The 21,054-nt window shown below is 44.5% G+C and overlaps 1 protein-coding gene across 1 annotated transcript in view; it reads left to right on the forward strand.

Moving 5' to 3' along the window:
* Positions 1 to 21,054, forward strand: part of GPR137B (G protein-coupled receptor 137B) — a 65,561-nt gene that overhangs the window by 23,846 nt on the left and 20,661 nt on the right. Inside the window, 5 exon segments of the mRNA XM_003411004.4 lie at positions 7,163 to 7,212; positions 13,976 to 14,198; positions 16,544 to 16,693; positions 18,073 to 18,201; positions 20,586 to 20,710. Of these exon segments, the coding sequence (XP_003411052.3) occupies positions 7,163 to 7,212; positions 13,976 to 14,198; positions 16,544 to 16,693; positions 18,073 to 18,201; positions 20,586 to 20,710 (677 nt within the window).

Consider the following 21,054-nt stretch of genomic DNA (forward strand, 5'->3'; position numbering starts at 1 on the left):
GACCCGAAGCTGTGAAGGTGGGGGATTGTGAATTGTCTGCTCTGACTGTGTCCTTGGGGCCACATTTCAGGGAGTGGGGCACAGAAGTGGAGTCGGGACATGGGCCGTGTTTCATGGGAGACTTATAAACAGAATGGCCACATAGAGAGATTTTGAATACGGAAAAGTTTAGAAGCATAGTGTTGCCTTTAGTCACTGCAGACACTGCCTCTAGTGACGCAGAGGTCACTTCTGTTTAGCTTCTCTGAGTGAACAAGGGACACTGTCATACCCACGAAGAATGGCATGGGGTGTTTCTGCCGAAGCAGCCAGCTTGACATTAGGTAAAGAGCGATTCTAAAACAGCAGTGGCAACTTGAGCTAACAGAGAAAAAAAAAAAAGGGCAGGAAGGAGTTCAAAGGGTGGGAACCAACGGGGTGACAGGTTAACAGACTGTAATTTATTAAGGGGGGAGGCAGAGTTCAGGAGCTGCTTCTGAAGCATTTCTGCTTCTATTGAGACAAGTACGTCATAGATCCTGGGGCCCTCCTGCGTCATTGTAAAGGGGGATGTGAGGGCTCGGGGGTCACTGAGAGGGCATGAGGCTCGCCCACACAGGGCAGAGGAGACCTTGGGCCACTTCAGGAGAGACAGCAGAGCTGGGAAACAAATGCCCTCCCATATGCCCACACCACTCTGGGGGACATCTTCCAGCTTCATCACCTGTTATTGTGTGCTGTCAAGTCCGTTCCAATGCACAGCCACCCTACGGGACAGAGTAGAACTGCCCCGTAGGGTTTTCTAGGGTGTAATCTTGATGGGAGCAGATCACCAGGTGTTTTTCTTCTGCAGGGCTGCTGGGTGAGTTTGAATCACCGCTGTTTTGGTTAGCAGCTAAGCACTTAACCATTGTGCCACTAGGGTTTCTTCATCTCATGCTGATCCTGAACTAAATCTTAAAAAAATAATTAGGGACACTAAGCTCACTCACGGAATAACCCCCAAACCCTGAATTAGACCTTCAGAAAACTCATCTAGCTTTCTTGATACTGGCATTACTTCTAGGTTAAAGAAAAAAAAGAAAAGATTGCCACCTAGTCGACCCTGATTCATGGCAACCCTATGTGTGTCAGAATAGAACTGTGCTTGTTTTTTGGGATGTGGATTTCCAGGCTTTTCTTCCGAGGGAACTCTGGGCGACTTGAAACTCCATCCTTTTGGTTAGCAGCCCAGTGCATGAACTGCGCCACTCACGGACTCCCTGACTTCCAGGTAGTCATTTTTAAAGCAGTGGAAAGGACCCTAAAGCCAAAAGGAACTTGCTATTGGGGAAAAATGCTTTATGTCTGTGAGATGATGAGATTTCAGACTTCCTGGTGAAAGCACTGCTTATCTCCACCGCCCCCTTCTCCGTCCTTATACACAGAAAATGCACAAGCTGCTTCTCTCCTGTCTCCTGTCCCTTTTATGACTGTGGGGACTACGGTGAAAGTCTTGGATAGACATGCAGATCAACAGAATAGAAGTGAGGGTCCAGAAATACTTCTAGCTCTTACATTGCTTTTACAGACCGGAGGCTCTGGATTAAAGTTGGACCTTCTTTCTATTCCTTGCTCATTTCCTGATCAAATTCCCTCAAAAAGCTAATGGAACCTCCCAAGCTTCCCCATCAGCCCATCTCTGGGCAGGTGGCATTTCTTCCACTGCTGCCCCCATGACACCCCTTCTGCCTCCCTCCGTGCTGCCTCGGTTTCCCCATCTAGCCTTGGTGCTCCTCCTCCTTCACCTCCCTTTTGCAGTTCTCTGGCCTCAACTCCTTGTTCGCCCACAGACGTGCTTGGGTCTTCTAATCTTAAAAACAAGGTCCTAGCACCCTTGAATAATCTCCCTCTTTCATGTTACAACCTCACATTTTAAAAGATGTGCCCTAAAAGTGACTCATCTTCCCACTTCCCCCTGTCTTGCAGTCCACTGTTTGCCACTTCCTCCCCATGCAGGGCTCTCGCCAAGGGACCCAGAGACTTCCTGCTGGCCAAAGCCAAGGGCAGCCCTGACACCCCTGACTTGCCCCCACCCCCACCGCGAGTACTTTCTTTGAGACCTCAACCATCCAGGTACGTGCTCCAAAACTATCCAACCACTGTTTCCCACCTGTGCTCTGACGATGGTCACAGAGAGAGTAGGGAAGGGATGGGAAGAGAGAATAAAGGACCACCCCTCCTCCACCTGGCTTCCACTAGACAGAAGTGGGGTGGGGTGGTTGGGAGAGCTTGTTTTTTTTGAAAACATGGTCTAGACATTTATGCCCTTTAATTTATGAGAGCAAAAGCTGTACTAAAGTAATATAATTTCCATTGATCTGTGTTCTCTATTTTATTTGGTAGGGGAAGCCCTGGTGGTGCAGTGTTAAACACCCGCCTGCTAACCGAAAGCTTGGCAGTTTGAACCCACTAGCCTTCCACAGGAGAAAGAATGTAGCAGTCTGCTTCTGTAAAGATGACAGCCTTGGAAACCCTCTGGGGCGGTTCTACTCTGTCCTATAGGATCATGATGAGTTGGAATCGACTTGAGGGCAGTGGGTTTGGTTTTTGGGTTCTGAGTTAGATTTCATGAGGACGATTTTATTTAAGGTTGAAAATGGCTGCTCAGAAGTAGCCCGTTTCTCCTGTTTTGCTTCCCACAGCCAGTCAGTGCCTAGGACTCTTTTTTTCACTTCCATAGCCTTTAAACATACCCTTTTGTTTTCACTTCCTCTGCCAATGCCTACCAGTAACCACTTGCCATCAAGTCAGCTCTGACTCATGGTCACCCATGTGTGTCAGAGAAGAACTGTGCTCTGTAGGGTTTTCGATAGCTTACTTTAGATGATCGTTAGGCTTTTCTTCTGAGGCACCTCTGGGTGGACTCGAACCTCTACCCTTTTGGTTAGCAGCTGAATGTGTTAATCATTTCCACCGTCCAGGGACTCCTGCCAACACATAGTCCTGGCCTTTTGTTCCAGGTCCCCAACCCCTCTTTCTTAAAGCACAGATGGAATTTCTAGTTGTGTTTACTCTTTTCAAAAACCACTTCATGCCTCCCCTTCCTCAGCCTGCCTGGTGCTTATTTATGGACAGGTTTGTGAGTTTCTTGACGTCAGGGATCTGTTTTCCTCATTTCCCACAATCCTGAGTCCTTCCGAGTGTCTGCATAGTTGGAGCTTATTGCCAAGTGAACCTACCTGACCCCTGCACCTGAATGTCAGGGTACTTCGCAGTTATATCCGGCCCTATTTGTTGTCTAGGTGCGTAGTCTTCCTTTGTTGTTATTTTTGTAGGTCTAGTTTTGCACTGAGCAAGGAGTGCCCACGGTGTCAATGGCACTATAAAATATTAAAGGTAATAGATATTATATCAGTCTTTGCTTCCTCCCCTCCAGGAGCCAGGGTCTCCTCCTGCCTCCCCCTGCTCTCACTCTTGGTCCTGCCGAGGTCACTTGGAGCAAATGCAGACGGTGGAGATGGGTGGCAGGATAAGAGTGCTCAGCCTGGCCAGGGAGCAGAAATGACCCCGGAGGCTTAGCCATAGCTCAGGGCCTATCAATCTTTAATGACATCTCTCAGAACACCAGACAGGAGTGGGGGCGGGGTGAGTGGGAGAGCTTGGGTTGATTTTTTTTTTTTTTTTTTTTTGAAAACTTGGTCTAGACATTTATGCCCTTTAATTTATGAGAGTAAAAGCTGTACTAAAATAATATAATAAATATATTTTTATATTGAAGTTGAAAATGTCAGGAGCTTCAATACAACTTTAAGGAACTTAAGGCTTAACTTTCAGAATTAAGGGAGCACGTTTCTAAGCACGGCGTGAATAGGCCCAGTTAAATTCAAGACATACAATTGCCACACTTTATAAAGAGTGGATAGAGCTTTAAAAAATCATGGTGCAGGCTTTTATTTTGACGTTGTCATCACGTTTGCTTTCAGCTTAAGAGAAGATCAAGATGATTTATTTCATATCAGACTGTGCCTTTTTTCTGGTGATTACTCTTTCTCCTCCAGGCAGGGATGTAGACGTAATGATGAAATGAGTTTGGGTTTTGTTAAGTTAGTCCCGTCTTTTATTGTGTAAGCCATTCTACCGAGTGGGATTCAAGTTCCCCTTTGGGGCCAGAACAGATCTCCCCAGGGCTCCCCCTCGTGCTCACTACATCATTCCACTTGTGTCTGTGCTTGCTGGGGTAAAGGCTGAGCATCATTTTAACGTTGTTGCTTCTCATTTTTCATAATAATAACAATTAGTTGTTATAAATACGATGATGATTATTATTAAGGCTGCAGTGAACAGTCCATCCATGCTTATTCCCATGGGACAGTGTTTCCCAGACCACATTCCCTGGGACACTCATTAGGAAGACTTTAGATGGCCAAATCCATCACTTCAAGTGCAGTGCACCACTGTCAATATGGTACTGTGGTGGCTTGTGTGTTGCTGTGATGCTAGAAGCTATGACACTGGTATTTCAAATACCAGCAGGCTCACCTGTGGCAGGCAGGTTACAGCAGAGCTTCCAGAATAAGACAGACTAGGAAGAAAGGCTTGGTGCACTACTTCCGTAAATTAGTCAATGAAAACCCTACGGATCACAACAGAATATTGTCTGATGGACTCAAACATGGCAAAGTGAAAATGGTGCAGGACTAAGCAGTGTCTTGCTCCGTTGTACATGGGGTCACTGTGAGTTGGGGCGACTCAGTGGCAGCTAACAACAACAGGAGTGAATTGATTGTTCTGTACTCTCTCATGTGGTCCGTTTGTAACCAGGAGCTCTATGTGCAAGGTGGGCAGCATGTGGCCAAGGGACGAGACCAGCTGACATGCCCACCACGTGGCTGAATCCATGCCTTGCAAATCAGCTACTTACGCTCTGACGTTTCTGGTTGCTTCTTCTCTTATAGTTCCAGATGTCAGTCTTACCTCTCCAATAGGACTATAAGCCCTTGAGGGCAGGATTGATCCCGTATTTCTTCCACATTCCTGACAACACTTGCACAGAGCTGTTACATAGGAATGGAGCAACCTAGTTGTGCCCAGGTGGGGTGGTTCTGCCGTTCACCTTGAGTGCACTGTGAATGGTGCCAGGGCAGTGCCATGCAAGCTGGGTGAGCTGAACCGAAATGACCTACTACAGAATAAGTAAAATGTATGACAAAATATTAAAACAAAATTTGCGTATTTTTCGACAAGTTCAAAACTTTTTCATATTGCAATTTCTTCCCCTTACTTTGACATCTGTGGTTATCAAGAGGAAGATTCCCAAGTACTACTTAATACAAGAGCATTTTTGTATATGGCATGAATCCATATTATATCAGCACTTTGGAATCATGTATCAATCTATCCCATTTTCCTATAAGAGGTGGTTTTGTAATTTTACCTCTGCTTGCTGGGTTGCCGAAGAAATACCAAAGGTGATGTGACTTGCTTAAAATTCCATGATCGGTCGTTGTCAGGTAGAGCTGATCTAGGACTCCATTAAATCAGGACCACTGTACCCACGCCAACTACGGTGCTGTTACCAGTCATTTTAATTTATTTATGCTGTAATCCCCCTCCTCTCACCCACTTCATAAGGATTTAGGACAGAGACAAAAGTCATGTAAGAAATCGAATAATTCTTTCATGGTTCATAAGACTTACTTGTGAAGCTCTAAGAGAGGTTAAAAAAAAAGTGCTTAGTATTTTAAACTCTGTAGAAACACCTGTATGTCCTCCAGATATGGAGTTAGAGTCCTGTGCAGCCAACAGAGCATTAGAAGTTTGAAAAAGGGGGCTGCCTGTGAATTCATGCCTTCCTCTGATCTCTGTTCTTAGCACCATAAGCTGATTCTTTGGTGCCATGTGATTTTTGTGACCACTTATTTATTTATTTATTTATTTTAAAGTGTGTATTAAATAAGTGACTACAAAGTGATTCAAGAATATTAGGTCAGGTCATTTCATTTTCTTTAGATCAGTATTTTTCAAGAGGTAGTCCTTGGGCTTGCCCTATTAGAATCATATGCGAGCTTATTAAAATGCAGATTCCTAGGCTCCATCCTCAGAAGGTGGGGCCCTGGATTTGCATTTTTAACAAGCTCCCAGGTGATTCTTGGGCACTGGTAAGTCTGAGAACTACTACTGAAAGTTGTCAGAAGAATGTCTTTTAAACGGTTCCCAAAGAAAAATGGCTTTTCCCATTGCATGTGTATTCTGGAAGCTGGCCCGTAGATTCACCATCTTGATTTCCTCCTCATGTGACGTTTTCATCTGCACGTGTTGCCAGGCATTTGAGACCTGCCAAAGGCTTTCTTGGGGTTACTTTCAAATATGTCTCAAGGAAACAAATCTCTCACTGCTTCCCCTGCAGATGAGGGGCAACAATATCTACCCCATCTTGTGTCCCCACAGGTCACAGCTTGTCCCATAGCATATGGCCGCATGAGCTAGGTCCCCTCCCCTCCTCCCCGGCAGCCCACAGAGCCCCAGTGATCCATCATGGCATGTCACACTGAGCCCGCACTCGGCCCTGAATCTCCGTCCACACACTGTGGCAGTAGCAGCCACGGCCACTCTGTTGGGGTTGGGATTGAGTTAACACCTACTCTCTGTCTGCCTTCCTGACCTCAGAGTCTCCACCAGGCTGTCCAGCCCCACAGCGCGTGGGCATTTAGCAATTGTGCAGGCTTCTAGAGACCTTGAGGAATTCCAACACGCAACATCTCTCCTGTAGAACACACTCAAACTTGATATTTCTATAGCCCAAAGTACATTTGATATTTTAAGTGCGCTGCAAAGTTTGAGGCCTGGGTAGATGAGCACATGAACACTTAAGTTCAAACAACACTAATTTGGTGCCAGTGAGAATTCTATGAAAGTATGAGGGCAGGCCGTTCATCTCTAGGGGATGTAACAGCTCAAAAAAGGATCTTAAAAGAAGTCCGTGGTAGTAGTAGACCAGTAATACCTTTACTTTTGAAATTGTGTGTACAATGTAAAAAATATTTAGCCTGATACACCTTCTCACAAAATGCGGTCCTTTCAACTTCAGAAAACGGACCGGGTGCCCGTGTATAAAGGGAGAGGGGAATTCCAAGTGATGACATATGTCTGTTGGTGTCAGCATACTGTAGAGTCAACCTACAATGTTTTTCTGTCGTTGCAGGTGATTTTCAAAGCAAAGTCAAAATATTCCCCAGAATTACTCAAATACCGGTAAGTACCCTGGGCATTTGTCCCTGTGGTAGATGGTGAAAGTGGTCACACATTACCCTGTTAGAGCACGTGACTTCTCCAGAGCTGGCCATTGCCTGGAACAGCCCTGCTGGGAAGTGTTTGACCACAGTGTCATATCCATTACACAGAAGAGTCAGCTCCTTTAATCATTACTTATTCCGTCTTGCAACATATTTGACTGTTGCCTTGTTCAGCCACAACAGCCCTGTCCTTCCAGAGCCAGGAGGAAGTAGGCTGGAGTAAAATAGATGTGGGTTACACATAAACCGCTCTGGGGCGCTGAGGAAATAAAGAGCCCTTCACAGAATGGTGGGTGGTACCAACAGTTAACCCACTCAGCTGCTAACCGAAATGTTGAAAGTTTGACTCCACCCAGAGGTGCCTTAGAAGAAAGACCTGGTAATCTGCTTCTGAAAAGCCAGCCATTGAAAACACTGTGGAGCACAGTTCTGCTCTGGCACACGTGGTGTTGCCGTGAGTTTCAACAGACTTGGTGGCAACTGGTGATTCGCAGAAGGAAAAAGCATTCCCTGAAAACGTCAGTGTGTGACCACAGTGTTCCTCCCCTCCCCACCCTACCCTCTGGGTGTTCAGGCAGGTGGCAGGACCCCAGGCCACGGCCAGGAGGGCCTTGTTGTCCCCCCAGCCCTGCCCTCCCACCAGCTTGCCTGACCCACCTTGTTTACACTTGCAGGCTGCTGTTAGGTTCTTTGTTTTCCTGCACACCATAGTCCACTGTACAGTTACAGGTTTCGCTACAGAGAGTTACCATACAGCTTCCTGTTGTTAGTTGCCGGTGGGTCAGCTCTGATTCACGGTGACCCCATGTACAGCAAACTGGAAAAGTGCCTGGTCCTGCACTATCTTATGATCGTTGGCACGTGTGAGCCCGTTGTTTCAGCTGTCGTGTCAATCCATCTCACTGACGGTTTCCCCTGTTTTCGCTGACCCTCTACCAAACATGATGTCCTTTGCTAGCGGTTGGTCTTTCCTGATGTGTCCAAAGTAAGCAAGCTGAAGTCTTGCCATCCTTGCTTTTAAGAGGCATGTTGGGCTTATTCCTTCAAAGACTGATTTGTTAATTTTTCTGGTAATCCGTGGTATATTTAATAACTTGCTACGCAGATGTTTATTGAATATCCAACCAGCAAATATATTTTTGACTGTTTAGTACTCAGGCACTGTGAAGCAAAAATGTAGTCTGTGGTCTTGAAAAGTACACACTGTATTTGAAAAGATGTCCTACAGAACACAAACTCGCAGAGTAGGGCAAAGCTGCACAGGAAGGCTTTCAACAGCATGAACAGTCCCTACTGTGGGCCCCTGTGGGCTGTGGGCATCGTGAGAACTTTGCGGAAGAGAGGCTCGTGCTGGGGTGTATAGGAGAGTCTAGAAGGGGACCCCTTAAATTATATGTTAAATTGTATGTGAAGAGGTGGATACCCATGTTTTTCCTTTAGAGAGGGTCCACAGCCTCCCCTAAATTTTCGGAGATGTCTGTGACTCCCCAAAGGTGAAGCTTAGAGAATTGTCACATTTGGCAAGAGGGAGAAAGGGAGGAAATGCCTCCAGAAGGGGCACAGGGCAGCATGAGCCAAGGTCCTGGGGTCTCTGCTGCCACAGGCAACCATCTCTGCAGAGGCTACATTCCAGTTACCTTCTTGGGTCAAAAATTACCTTATCATATGTAGAAATACATACATATTATATTTTATTTATATACACATAATCCTAAATTAATGTAAAAATTTTTTTTCTAAATTGAAAGGGTATATTTTAATCTCAATTTCATATCCAAGAAACTAAAGTTGAGACAGTTTCTTTGACGGTCAGAACTTGTGACAGTGTTTGGGTCAGGATACAAGTAATGCAGAGCCCCATGTTTGTTTTTCACCTGATCATGCTGTTTCCCTGCACTACTTTTTGGGGGACCAGGTCAGACCAGACCACTTGACTTCGAGTCAATTCTGACCTAATGTGTCAGAGTAGAGCTATGCTTCGTAGGGTTTTTAATGGCTGTGACCTTTTGGAAGTAGTTTGCCAGGGCTTTCTTCCGAGGTACCTCTGGGTAGGTTCGAACCACCAACCTTTTGGTTAGCAGCTGAGCACTTACCATTGGCACCGGCACACCTGTTAAGCATTCAGCTGCTAACCAAAAGGTTGGCAGTTCTTATCTACCAGCCACTCCTTGGAAACCCTATGAGGCAGTTCTACTCTGTCTGTCCTATAAGGTCGCTGTGAGTTGGAATCGACTGGAGGGCAATGGGTTAGGGACTCTGTATGTTTTGGGAGGGAGTGTTAATTCCTGTTTCCTCCAGGGTATTATTCAACTGGAACTTCAGCATCCATCACATGCTGTTGGTCCCAAGGAGGACAATTTAAAGTTCAAGCAGATGATTTTCTCTCTCCCCCGCGATGACAAAATAGCTAGCCTTTCCTCTGCCTCAGTCCTTGTGTCCACCCCCTTGACAAGAACCACAGATCAGCTGCCGGGATTGGGAAGCTGGGAGCAAAGAATGAGTGAAGACTGGGTGGAGGAAGAGTATTCTGATTGGATCACGGAGCTCATTTTATCTTGGAACTGGTGGGTTGAGGCTGGGTGTTATGGATTGAGTTGTGTCTCCGCCTCACGCCCCCCGCCCCCCCGCAAAAATGTGTTGGAATCCTAACACCTATACTTGTGGATGTAATGTAATGAAATGTAATTACTTTCCATAATGCAATCTAACGTTAGGTTAATGAAGCCAGATTAGTGTGGGATGTGTCCTAAAACTAAACACTTCAGAGTTATAAAAAGAGCAGATTAGACACAGAAGCGAGCACACACAATGGAGGTGATTACATGATATCACAAAATGGAGGATAACTACATCATTACATAACTGCCAAACTGCATCATTATGTAACTGCCAAACCACTGAGAGTCATGGCCCAGCCAAGTGGACACACAACCTTAACCATCACAATGTGTATGACTGCTTCACGGGGAGGGAATTTACAGAGATGAAGGGAGAAGAAGGGGAGAAATATAGTTGGATCCCAGTGTTGGGAGTGAGATATTTGAGCCAGAGATGGTGGAGAGTGTCTTGAAGCCTGAGGATGAAGTTTCAATGGGAGAAGCGCCAGATCTAATAATTTCGTTGCCGAGTGTAAAGAAATCCTAGGAGTTACTCATGTTCAGGCATACCCTTAATCTTGTCTGTTGAACTCCCCATCTCTCCTAAGCCAGATGGCATTAGGCATTTCAGGCAATGATTTATCCCTTGAGATGCTTTGATATGTTGTCTTTTAAATAGGCTGGCTTCCCTAATTTAATTACGATTCATTTGAAATGAAACATAAGCCATTAGTCTAGAACTGCTGCAGCATCCGACCCCAAGCTATTCCTATAGCAATTCTGTGTTTTGAACATAATTTATACTCAAGCCAACCAAGAACCACTTTATTTTTCACTTAAATTTCCTTTTTACCAGCACATTAGGTAGCCCTGAGTTTTGCTGGGGTTGATATTGTCTTTCCCAGTATATTTTTAAAATATATTTTTGGCTTAGGAAGTGTGATCACTGGGCATGGGATTGCTCGAGAGTATTTTGATTTTAAACATTTTCAACTATTTTCCCTCCACATTTTTTTAATGAAGTGAGAAGTATAATTAGCCAGGCCTTGCTTTTCTCTTTCTTTAAGAATTCTAAGATACTGGAAGAGAAATGTAAAAACAACCTTTATAATCCTAATACTATCCCCTCACGATAAACCAGTTGCCATCGAGTCAACTCCGACTCATGGTGACCCCATGTATGTCAGAGTAGAACTGTGCTCCATAGGGTTTTCAGTGGCTGATTTTTCCAGAAGTAGATTGCCAGGCCTTTCTTCTGAGGTGCCTCTGGGTAGACTTGAACTGCCAACCTTTCAGTCAGTAGTTAAGCATGTTAACTGCACTGCTTAGGGACTCCTTCCCTGACAATATGACATCATAAAGGCTGGCAGCACCCAAATCCAGGTGCTTCCTGTCTGGATGCTGACTGGGGAGAGTGTCTATGTAAGGGGCTGCCTGAAGACTCAGGTGATCACTCTGGCTCTGCCATAGCCACGCTGACCCTCTGGTCTCACAAGTAGAAGTGGCCTCCCAGTCGCTGGGCCTCACTGGCTTTTTTCCCCTTTAGCGTTTCCTCTCATCATGCTAAAATGAGCTGTTGATCCCGACCCTATGGTTTGGGCCATAGTTTCTTCCCAGAACTGTCCCAGTTGCTTCTCAAAGGGTCTGTGTTGACTGCAGTCTTCCTCATCTGGCCCATGTCCCCTGGATCGTCTTCTAAAGTCAGCCATGCTCACACTTATCATTCCTTTGCTTATGACTTGGCATGCCCCCCGGTGTCTGCGGCCCATTCCCATTTCCAGTTTTGTCTCTTGGCCCTGTCTGCCTCCCTCCTTGTGCTCCAGGCCTGACAGACAGCGCACCAGCCCCAGAGACAGCATGCTCTGTTGTCCAATTATGACTTTTACCTGTTATACTCTTCTCTGCTCGTCTGGTGCGCTGCGTTCCTCCCTCTAATGCGGCATACATCTTTCCAACACCCGGAGATGCTGGAGGGCCTAGGCTCTGTCTTCTTCATCACTGAGTCTCTGTACCAGCCTGGTGAGGAAGCACAGGGCTGTGGAATGAAGTGCTTGCAGTTGTTTTCTCTCTGCCTTTAGAGATGTAGTTCCTTAATTTTAAGTTGTTACCCCACAAGAAAGGAGATCTTGTAGCTGCTGTGACATAGAGTGCTTGTAGGAGTTCACCACCACCTGTCTGTCAGTTTGTCATCCATGGGGGCTTGCGTGTTGCTGTGATGCTGGAAGCTATGCCACCGATATTTCAAATACCAGGAGGGTCACTTATGGTGGACAAGTTTTAGCAGAGCTTCCAGATAAAGACAGACAGGAAGAAGGGCCTGGCAATCTTATTTCCAAAAATTAGCCAATGAAAACCCATGGATCACAACCCATGTCTGATACAGTGCTGGAAGATGAGCCCCCTGGGTTGGAAGGCGCCACAGCCATGGACTCAGAACATAACAATGAGCATGAAGATAGTGCAGGACCAGGCAGTATTTCATTCTGTTACACGTAAGGTCACCATGAGTCAGCACCAACACCGCGGCAATGGACAGTAACAACAATAGGAATTAATGTCTACAAACAATAGCCCTTGTTTAGACAGTAATGCAATGTTTTCTGGATTCAGAATGTACATCTTAACCTGGGTTGATTCTTTCCTTCTTCCCTCCCTCCCTCCCTCTTAAACAAATATTTATTGAGTCCCTACTAAGTACAACATGGATTCGGGGGGATAATGAAACAGACATAGTCCCTGTCTTCATGGCATTTACTGCCTAGGGAGAAGGAGGCATTGAGCAAGTAATCGTCCATGTATTTTACTCTAAACTGTGACAAATCTCTGAAGTCAAAGTACAGGGGCCAGGACAGAGATACCAGAGAAACCAGCTCAGTCTGGGGAGAGGGAGGGGAGGGCCAGGAAAGGCTTCTTTAAAGAGGTGATGTTTGAGCTGAAGGTTGAGCAGGAGCCAGGCACACAGTTTTTGGGGTTCTCAAAATTGTGTGAGGGACTTTGCCAGGGGGCGGTAATTTAGTCAGGGCACATTTAATTGCTAGACGTGAGATCCTGTTCAAATTAGCTTGAGTGAGTGGGGGTTTATTAGCGCACTGACATCTGAGGGCAGAAAATAAAACCGCAGCTGGGCACTCTCTTTCTCACCCTTCCTTTCCCTCCCTGGTCCCTGTCTGCCTCCCACCTTGTGCTCCAGGCCCAACAGGAGTTTTCTTTCTCTCTCTCTCTCCCGGGTTTCCAATGTCCCTTGTCTATGATGGTTGAAGACATTAACATCCCTTTCGAGCTTCAAAACCACTTTTAGTTGATGGTTTTCTGCTCTCAGACGTGAGATGCAAACATAGTCAACCCAAGTCTACTTTGGAGTCAGACCAGGCTGTTCCTTATTTGGATGCCTACTGAATGATGTCTTCTGAAGTAAACAAAACATGGACAATTACAAAGGGACACCTGAGGCTGCTGACCTGAGAAAGTCTTTATGTAGACCTTACAAAGGTCCCTTTTCTGTAGCCCTGAGAAACTGCAGGTTAAACATGGCCAATCAACAGCCTGTTTGTATCCATTTAGCCCAGGCGAGTTGCTGCAGCCGCTTAGTCGTTTATCAGGTAAAACAGTGTTCCCAGGTAAAGTGAGTGCTAACTGGACTCCCCTTTCATTGGTGACTTTTTGGGGTTAAAACGCTTTATGAACATGCTCCCACTTAATTCCCACAAACACCTCATAACGTAGGTATTATTTAGTCTTATTTTCAGATGAAGAAGCTGAGGCTTAAAGAGGTTACATTTTGCCCAGGTTCCCATGGTGCAGACTTGTCAGAGCGGACATTCAAGGCCAGATCTCTGCTCTTAGCTGCTCGTTATGAACATTCATTGGGTGCTTCCTGTGGCCTCGTTTAATCCTTACAACCCCTCACACACCTGAAATTAAGGCACAGAGAGGTAAGCACCTTGCTGAGGTCACAGTTTATAGGCTGTTTGTAATACGAATCGTTTGTCTTGGAAGCCCAAGCTCTTAAGTGGTTGTTAACTGGGTTGTGTCTGCTTTCAGCAGTTAACCCAAAACTCACAATTTGCCTCTAATGTGCAGGAACAAGCAGGGAATGGTGATTGACATGCCTCTCATCCTTCCCAGACTGCCGCTCTACCTGGCGTCACTCTTTGTCAGCCTCGTGTTCCTGCTGGTGAACTTGACCTGTGCGGTGCTAGTGAAGACGGGGACCTGGGAGAGGAAGGCCATTGTCTCAGTGCGTGTGGCCATCAATGACACACTCTTCGTGCTGTGTGCCGTCTCTCTCTCACTCTGTCTCTACAAAATTTCCAAGATGTCTTTAGCCAACATTTACCTGGAGTCTAAGGTAGGGTGGAAATGTCATCAAGCTCCCTTCATTAAAGTCGGTCCTAAATGTGCTTTTCTGGTTTGGAAAGAGGACACAAGAGCCGTCTTTCCCACCTGATGGCCTAGGAAGGATTGGCCATATTGTGGCTGTGAGCTACAACACAGGAATGTAGTTCCTTGAACTTGGGGTGCAAGAAGAGTTCCCATCCAGATGCTGTAAAGTGTACTGATGTGTGCAGAATTGCTGCAGAGGGTGAAATCTCTGCTTTATAGATGCAGCCATTTAACCTACATTTTAAAGGACTTGTGGAATTGGTTGTACCAATGATATTAAGAGCAAACATATATCTAATGTTTCTATGTTTTCAGGCACTTTTATAAGCACTTTACATGTATAAACTTACTTCATCTTTACAACCCTGTAGCAGTAGATGGTATTACTACATCCACTTTATAGATAAGGAAATTGAGGCACAAGGACACCGAGTAGCTTGCCCCGGTTCATACAGCTAGTAGATGGCAGGGCCAGGATTGAGATGAGGCAGGCTGGCTCCAGGGCCTGTGGTCCCAGCCACCTCGTTGTGCTGCTACAGAGATTCAGACTCAGTCCGTGATTGGCTGTGCCCCAGAGAGCGTTCTCAGTGGTGGGAACTGCTCCTTGGAGATCCAGACAGTATTCCTCCCATGTTGATTTTCATTTACAGACACGGAGCCACACGTGTTGGGGGGAAGCCCCTGGCCCGTTCTCTTTTTCCCTGCTATGCCTCACATCCTAGAATCTATCTCCTTCCCTTTCTCCAGCGTTGTAAAAAAGAGCAGATATGTTGTCTGGAACTGGGTACTGAAGTGTTCTTCATTGGCTGGATCCCCCAGCTGTTCCTTCATTGACAAATTCTGCACTTGAGCCCAGAAGCGTAGTGAGAGACTGGGGCGGAGGGGGGCTGTGGAAGTCGAGGAGCAGATGTCTAGGGTTCTAACTTGCTATGTGACCCTGGCCCAACAGTTGCTTGGACTCTCTGGCTTTGGTTTTCTCACTTGGGAAGTGGCTGAGTGGTGTCTCTGGCTCCTCTCTAAGCTGCGGTGACTGCGTGTCCCGTGGCATGTTCTTTTCCGCTGCCTTTGCCATGTGGCAGGAATAATGGGACAGCATGATCTCCCGCAGTGTTGTGTCTTCAGTAGTGCTCTGTAGATTAAAGCCTTAATCAGAGCATCCTGTGATTTGGCTGAGCTCTTGCAGAATCCCTAAAGTTAGTGGGGCAGAGTAGTTTTTTCATTTATACATTTTGACAACTTTTAGACTTGATTTTACCTTACCTTTCTTCGTTATATTGTTTCCCATATGAGGGCTATTCAAGGCTTTAAAAAAAAAGAGAACTGTGGTTTTAACAGGAGGGGTTAAATTGTAGACTGTTAAGATACCATTTAGATCACCCATATGGCAAACAAGATAATTGGGCACTACTGGTAAAATAAAATAATATCTTAGATTTAGTTAATGACTTCCATATGTAAAACTCAAAAATCAGTTTTAGCTTTTGGTTACATTAACTGTCTGTTTCTAGGTAGTGGTCATTAACTGACTTTGGAAATTGATAGTTTCAGAAATTGGGGCATAAATCACTGATTTCCAAGTAATCCCAAGTCCTGAGTCACATCCAAATCAGTTGCTGTTGAGTGGATTCTGACTCAAGGCAACTCTGTGTGTCAGAGTAGAACTGTGCTTCGTAGGGCCTTCAATGGCTGATTTTTCAGAAGTAGATCACCAGGCCTTTATTCCAAGGCATCTCTGGGTGGACTCGAACCACCAGCCAATCTTTCAATTAGCAGCTGAGCGAGTTAAATGTTTGTACCACCCAGGGACTCCTGAGTCACATCAGTGCTCCTATATCCCCAGCCTAGAAGTCTCAGAACTTTGGGAAAGTGCCTGCTGCCCAGAGCCAGTCAGCTCAGCAGCACAGATGTCCCTCCCAGCTGCCATTCCCTCTGCTATACTGTAGTTGTTGCCCTGCAGCCAGAGGCCCCAGGCGCTTGGCTCGCTTGCTGTGCTTATAAGCTGAGGGTTCCACTCTGAAGCTGAGCGGTGATGGCTACAGATTTAAAAAAAAAAAAAAAAACCATTTTTTTTTTCAAAACCAAAGCCCCAAGTTTTGAAGTGTCTCTGTGAAGCTAATTTGAGCCTGCAGGAAGGGGTGTAGAATGAGGTGAGGTTTGGAGTGGAGTGAAGGTGGGGGCTCTGACAGAAGATCAGATAAGGCTGCAGTGACTCGGAGATCCCTGAGGGGTTACCCGCTCCAACGGAGCCTGAAATGAGGCTGCTGTCTTAGACCCTGAATGGGCGCATCCCTCATGGTCCTTCCGTTCCAGGGCTCCTCCGTGTGTCAAGTCACTGCCATTGGTGTGACCGTCATCCTGCTGTATACGTCTCGAGCCTGCTACAACCTGTTCATCTTATCATTTTCTCAGAACAAGAATGTCCATTCCTTTGACTACGACTGGTACAACGTATCAGACCAGGTTGGTGGGTTCACCAGTGAGGGTACTACCTGCACAGTGACCACTTGCTTTTCGACGTTCCATGTTGCAGAGGGATGCCAGCTCTATTTCTGCTGCTGAATAGCTGTGTGACCTGAGGTCACTCACTGACCTTTGTGATATCTGTGTCCTCGTCTGTAAAATGGGGATCACGTGTTGTCCAAAAAAACTAGGAGACACACACAAACCACACACACCCCCCCCACACACACCACGTGCACACACCATGCACACACACACACAACACATACCACGTGCATACACACGCCACACATATATAAATGAATGCTTCTCCTTTCCACACCATTCCCACTCTCTGAAGCTCTTCTCAAGCAGTACTTAGATTTTTTTTTTTTTTAAAGTGCTTGCATATAAAGATTTTATTAAGGGGTGAAATTTGCAAAGATAATCGATTTCGGAAATACATACCACTATGAAGTTCTGAGAATTTTTTTTTTTAATGGAGTATGCATGCTAACAGCATTTGAAGGAAATCTGGATAAAAGGTGACTGACGGTATTTGGATTTTAGTAAAAGCTCATTTCACCAGTAGCCTCAATATGATACTTTTGAAAAAAGGCATTCTATAAATTCCTAGGAAATTTCTTCCTTAAATGTGTGGTAGAATTTGCCAGCAAAGCCATCCAGGCCTGGAGTTTTCCTTGTTGGATAATCTATAAAAAATTAAGCATAAGGTACAAAAATAATTTCTATAATACTCTAAATATAAACAAAGTTACTTATAAAGAAGATGAACAAAGGTAGCAAAACAACATCTGGCACCCACGCTCACAAAGGCTCATGTACAAAGTGCTGGGGATATGAAAATGAGCAGACTTATTCCCTACCTTGTAGAAGCTTCCAAGAAAAGCTAGCCTGCAGTAAACTTCAAAGGGTAAAAGAATCAGATATGGGCTATGTGAAGGAAAGTTTAAAAATTGACATGTTTGTCCCTAGGATGAGGTTGAGGGGTAACAGTTACATGCCACTCTCAAGAATTTAGAAGGACACAACAAAACATTTTTGCTATTCATAGATTTTTGAAGGAAAGAAAATCAGCTTAAGTGAGAGGTTTCATTTGGACATAAGGGAGATATTTGGAGGTAAAGGGATAAAACATCAGACTGGGAGTTTCTTTGAATATTTTGAGGAGGATAATCATCTCTCCTCTGTGGTGTAAATAACCCTCCACCTGGGGTTGGACCATTACTATTACCTGATTGTAACAAGCATGTTTTAGGGGAGAAGGAATTACACTATATTAGAACTTTCCTCTGTTCGCACTAAATAGAATCAAATCAGATGTATTTTCTCTGCCCTCGGCCTACTGACTCTCCCTCTCTCCCCTCTCTTTTTAACAGGCAGATTTGAAGAATCAGCTGGGAGATGCCGGATATGTTGTATTTGGAGTGGTCCTGTTTGTGTGGGAACTTTTACCTACTACCTTAGTAGTTTATTTCTTCCGAGTTAGAAATCCTATAAAGGACCTTGTAAGTAAAGCCATTCATATTTATATTTGCAGAAAATATCTCCTAATTCTTATCATGAAATATAAAATTAGAATCTTTTTTAGCCTTTTAACAAAGAAGTCTCTCTTCTATCCTGTTATGATATTAAAATCCCCTTTGTCTATTTTATCAAGAAGTTTCTTTTGGCTTAATTCTCTTTGGTGTGAAATGTATTTTTCTGTTTAGCTTTATTTTACAAACGAAACAAAAATAAGTTGCATCTCAAGGCTGGGAAAAAGTGATGAACTTGACATAGGCTCACTAGTATTTGAACCAAGCAAATCACGGCTCAAGTAGTCAAAAAGTCAAGGCTCAAATCTTCAAGTGTGGGTGGTAAGGAAACCATAGATAAAGTCCACAAATAATTCACAGTTCTTATACCCATGTACAACTGGTTGTTTTTGGTTTTTACCATAAGTGCGTGGTGGTGAGGAACACAGTAACTGCTAGTAGAGTTGGTACCGCTGCTTTGATTTGTGCTAAGGCGCCAGCACAGTTTTATTCGCCACTGCGTTTGCACCGTTAGTAGGTAATTTGGGTTGGCAGATTTGGCTTGATGAAGCACTGATGTACACGAAATATCCTTGAGCAAGACCACCAGAGTTAATGCCATTGTTACATATGGAATTTGGTAATAATAGCTTTCAATTATACAGTGCTTATATATAATAGGCACTGTCTAAGCATTGTACATTTTTTAATTATTTAATCTACACAGTAACACTCAGATCTAGAAACTTGTTAATACTTATTTTTAATGAGGAGACTAAAGCTCAAGGTTGCATGGCTAGCAAGAGACAGAGCCAGGACACAAACTAAGGCAGTCTGGCTCCAGAATCCATGGTTTTAATTACTCTGCTATATTGTGCTCTACTGGCATCATAAGGTTTGGAGAAGCAGCTAAATTCCTAATAGGAATCCCCTAATAATAATCCCTGGAAACCCTGGTGGCATAATGGTTAAGAGCTACAGGTGCTAACCAAAAGGTCACCAGTTCAAATCCACCAAGTACTCCTTGGAAACCCTACGGGGCAGTTCTTCTCTGTCCTGGCGGGTGGCTTTGAGTCAGAATCGACTTGACGGCAACAGGTAATAATTCCTATTACTATCTATAACTTTTGTAATTGGAGAAAGAACAGTCTAATACCGTTTTGGGGGAAAATTTATAATGTAGCTCATAGTCATTGACTTAGAAGTGCACATGCCCTTTACGATATTATCTACCATCTGTGTTCATAGTTCTGTTGGTACAAACAAGTCTCTGCACTTGGCTTCATCACAGCCAAACTTCAGAGACTGTATACTCAGTGTGGCTTTTCACCGTCTGCCTCGGAACCCACAGGGCGCTTGGCTTAGGCCCAGATCAGAGTCGCTGGGGTAGGTTCTAAGAATCTACGTTTTTAATAAGCAGCCCAAGGGATTCGAATTAACTGCAAGGTTTGAGAATCTCCCTCCAATTAATAAGCATTCTTGAACCTTTAAAATAGCCAATTTTAAGGCATCCCACTTTGTGTCAGTTCCCCTTTGTTTCTTATTTTGGCTAGATTATTTTCTAAAAGCAGGAACTCACATGTGGAGTCTCATACTCTGCTGGTTAACTTTTAAATAGACCACCAGTGATATATACAAGGATTTCAAACCAATGGTGGATTAAAAAATGTATATATAATTGGCTTATAAATATATATATTTGGCTTCTATATAATTTTATATAATACCGTTCTGTTCTTGTGTTTATTTGAAATCATTCCTGATAGAGGATTTTACTTTTTTGGTAGTTGCTGGCCAAGAAGCTTCTCTTGCTCCAGGGTAGGTATGATCCTGAAAGTAAGCAGTGACCTGTAGGATCTACTTGAGGCCAGTCACTGGCAATTTTCTGAGAGGTAGACTTAGCGCGGGGGCTCAAACGGGATGAATTGATTATAGAGGCAAGATATGAAAACTGGATGAGAAACTCTCACAAAATGATTTCATCGTTATTATCTCATTTTTAATATGTTGAATGTCCATATTATTACATAGCTGTATATCCAATTTGGGACTATCCTTATCCTTACCTTAGTGTGGCTAATTTAGGCACCGTCTGGCTTTTCTATAGGGGATTAAAACAATGATGATTCATTGTTGCATATTTAGCAAGCCAGACTCTGATAAAAGATTTTATCCATAATGATAAATGTAAGTCTCTTATAAACATAAAAATAATGGAAATGAACACTTGGGCTGAGCTCTTACAAATAGGTATCACCTCCATGCAGATGAGTCGATCATCTTAAGTCTCCTGCAAGAAAGAGATCTTACTTATCTTTGTCTAGTGTGAGGCAAAGTGTCTGGGAAGTGTGCTGAACACGTAACTATCTTTCTAGACTAACCCTGGAATGGTTCCCAGCCATGGATTCAGTCCCAGATCTTACTTCTTTGACAACCCTCGAAGATATGACAGTGATGATGACCTTGCCTGGAACATTGCCCCTCAGGGACTTCAGGGAAGGTAAGACCCTAGCTCATGTTAGAGAGGCATGATTAGGCACCAGTAAAATGGGTTCAAACGAAAACAAAATTCCTACTAAAAAATCATGGAGGTGAAGGCTTGCAGTATTGGATCATTTTTCAGATGTGAAATATTCAGGAATGAGAAAAGACAGATGGACATCAAGTAAACAAAAGCACCATGTTGTTGTTGTTAGATGCTGTCGAGTTGGTTCCGACTCATACCGACCCTATGCACAACAGAACGAAACACTGCCTGGTCCTGTGCCATCGTTAGAATCGTTGTTATGCTTGAGCTTATTGGTGCAGCCACTGTGTCAATCCACCTTGTTGAGGGTCTTCCTC

Source organism: Loxodonta africana, chromosome 25 (assembly GCF_030014295.1).
Source record: "Loxodonta africana isolate mLoxAfr1 chromosome 25, mLoxAfr1.hap2, whole genome shotgun sequence".
Lineage (NCBI taxonomy): Eukaryota > Metazoa > Chordata > Mammalia > Proboscidea > Elephantidae > Loxodonta > Loxodonta africana.